General features: G+C 37.8%; 1 protein-coding gene across 4 annotated transcripts in view; it reads right to left on the bottom strand.

Annotated features, from left to right (window-relative positions):
• Nucleotides 1-1,569: 1,569 nt before the first annotated feature.
• LOC132118631 (ephrin type-B receptor 4b) overlaps nt 1,570-2,500 on the bottom strand; it is a 44,726-nt gene continuing 43,795 nt past the window's right edge. For all 4 annotated transcript variants that reach the window (XM_059528596.1, XM_059528597.1, XM_059528598.1 and 1 more), the window contains one exon: nt 1,570-1,994. In XM_059528596.1, the coding sequence (XP_059384579.1) occupies nt 1,907-1,994 (88 nt within the window). In that variant the 3' untranslated portion in view covers nt 1,570-1,906. The remainder of the gene's footprint in view (nt 1,995-2,500) is intronic.

Genomic DNA, 2,500 nt, shown 5'->3' on the forward strand with positions numbered 1-2,500 from the left:
GTGACTTCAGATCCAGTTCACACTGATCACAGAAGAGAAGTGACTTCAGATCCAGTTCACACTGAACAAACCCTCCGTTTCTGTCACACTGGTTTTGTGCAGTTTGATAAACACTGACACTGTAAGAGACTACAGCTGATCATTTCCATCTACTCCACTGTGTTCTGGATCTCTGCTTGTAGTGACTCCTTACACACTGACGAGAGAAGTAGTCTAAATATTATCTAGCATTATTTGTATTTGGTGTAAAAAGTATTTATTTTTCTCAAACTCTAGTCAGGGTAAAATGTGTTCCTCTGCAACAGACTAGAAACTAAGATCCAAAAAACCACAAAGCACCTGCGATCGATTAGTCGTCAGTGAAACTCAACTCTATCCTGATTCAGATAGCTCTCGTGTTGTTCATATTTCAGTGTTTGACAAAGTTTATGACTTAATTGAAACCAATGTGACCACAACACAATCAATGTTAACTAAATTTGCACAGCTTTTCCAAAACACATTCACGAGCCTGAAAGAGAACACTCCACCAAATGTTGTTTCACAAGAGGTTCTTCGCGGCTAAAGAAGCGTCTTCAGATTATAAAAGTTAAGAAGAGATGGTTCTTTAAAGAACCTGTGATTGAATCCTTCTGTTTCTAATAGACCTCTATATACAGAATATAAAACAGATGAATGTTAGCGTTTATATGAGTGTGTGCTGTAAATCATGAAGTTATGTTTAACACTAACGATCCAAACAGGATTGTGATTATGATCTAAATAGCATCATTCATTTACATATCAAAAAAATAAATAAGAGATAAAAGGAAGTGCTCATTCTGGTCTGTTTCAGATCAGCTCAAACGCTTAGATACATCACTAGTTTATAGAAGTCACTTATTACTGCATTTATTTGATAACAATTTTAATATCTTTTAAAATATATTTTATGCAATGCTGATTTATTATCAATGTTGGAAACCTGATACTTTGTAAAAAATTATTTGATGAATAAAAAGTAAAAAAAAGAACAGCATTTATTTAAAATATGACTTCAGTAACAATATACACTACCAAAGCTTGAGGACAGTGTTTAATTATTTTAATTAAGAAATTAGTTTTTTATTCAGCAAGGATTTGTGAAAATGATTTAGGGTATACTGTTAGAAAATATCTGTATTTTGATTATAACCAATTTATCAGTGAACCCCAAAAAAGTATCACATGTAATAAAAAAAAAGAGTTTCCAGCACTGATAATAAATTATCATATTATTCTGATTCCTGAAGATCACGTGACACTGAAGACTGGAGGAATGATGCTGATACATAAAAAAACAGCTGTACATTAGAATAATATTGCACATTATTTCTGTTTTTCCAGTATTTTTGATCAAACACACACACACACACACACACACACAGCATCTCTACAGTTAAGATCACTAATAAAACTCTAACACGAGGCACACTTGAGCAGTGTTTGTTGTGTCGAGTGCTGATGTTTAACAGTGTTTTTAGTGTTAGTTGTCTTTAAGAAGCTGTGCTGATGCTGATTGGTCATTAAAACACACACACACACTGCAGGTGGTGGGAGGGGCCAGTGCAGATCTTTAATGTGATTGGTCACACAGATTACAGTCCGTTTGATTGACAGCTCCCACAGTCCATTCATTATTAGTGCTGTTTCGATACGTACAAAATAATCTCACTTTATAATAATAATTATAATGAATCTTCAATGTGAAGATCCGATTAAGCTCCCAGAATGCATGGGCGTCGCCACGGTAACAGTAACAGGAAGTGTGTGGCGTGACGCTTGTCCGTCTCTTCACATCAGTCTGGGACACTGATTGGCTGGTTCTGTGGTGCTGCACAGTGATTGGTGGATCAGTCTGGTGTGAAGCAGGGCATGCTGGGAAGCGTCAGTATGGCAGGACCCGTAGCGTCTGGACACTGGACAGAATCTTCTTCTGATGTCCTGCTAGAGTCACACCGATCCTCAGGAGATCCCTGGACAGACCACAGGAGCGCTCACTTTCACCTGAAGACTCCTTCATCATCATCATCATCATCATACAGATCATCAGCACTATGGAAGCATATCAGGTCTCCGCCCCCTCACGACATGTCAATCACTGCGTGAACAAGGCGGGGCTTGCAGAAGGTCAGAGACTCAAGACTCAAGAACGTGGACAAGACAGTTGATCCGTGTATGTTTTGATCATTTCATTTCCTATTTACAATTCAATAACGAGAAATGGAAAAATGGTTCTTGAGATTTGGGTCTCTGACCTTCTGCAAGCCCCGCCTTGTTCACGCAGTGATTGACATGTCGTGAGGGGGGGACACGTGATCGGCTCGGAATGCATTTTCAATGTGCACATTGAATTTTGCTGCATTCATTGCGGGACATTGTGTCTTGACTGTGAGTGTTAATGCATTTAAGAAAAATAGCATTTAAATGATAATTTTGCCACAGTTTTTGCTTGAACATGTTATACATATCTAATCATTTC

The sequence above is a fragment of the Carassius carassius genome, chromosome 37 (genome assembly GCF_963082965.1).
Source record: "Carassius carassius chromosome 37, fCarCar2.1, whole genome shotgun sequence".
NCBI classification, from domain to species: domain Eukaryota; kingdom Metazoa; phylum Chordata; class Actinopteri; order Cypriniformes; family Cyprinidae; genus Carassius; species Carassius carassius.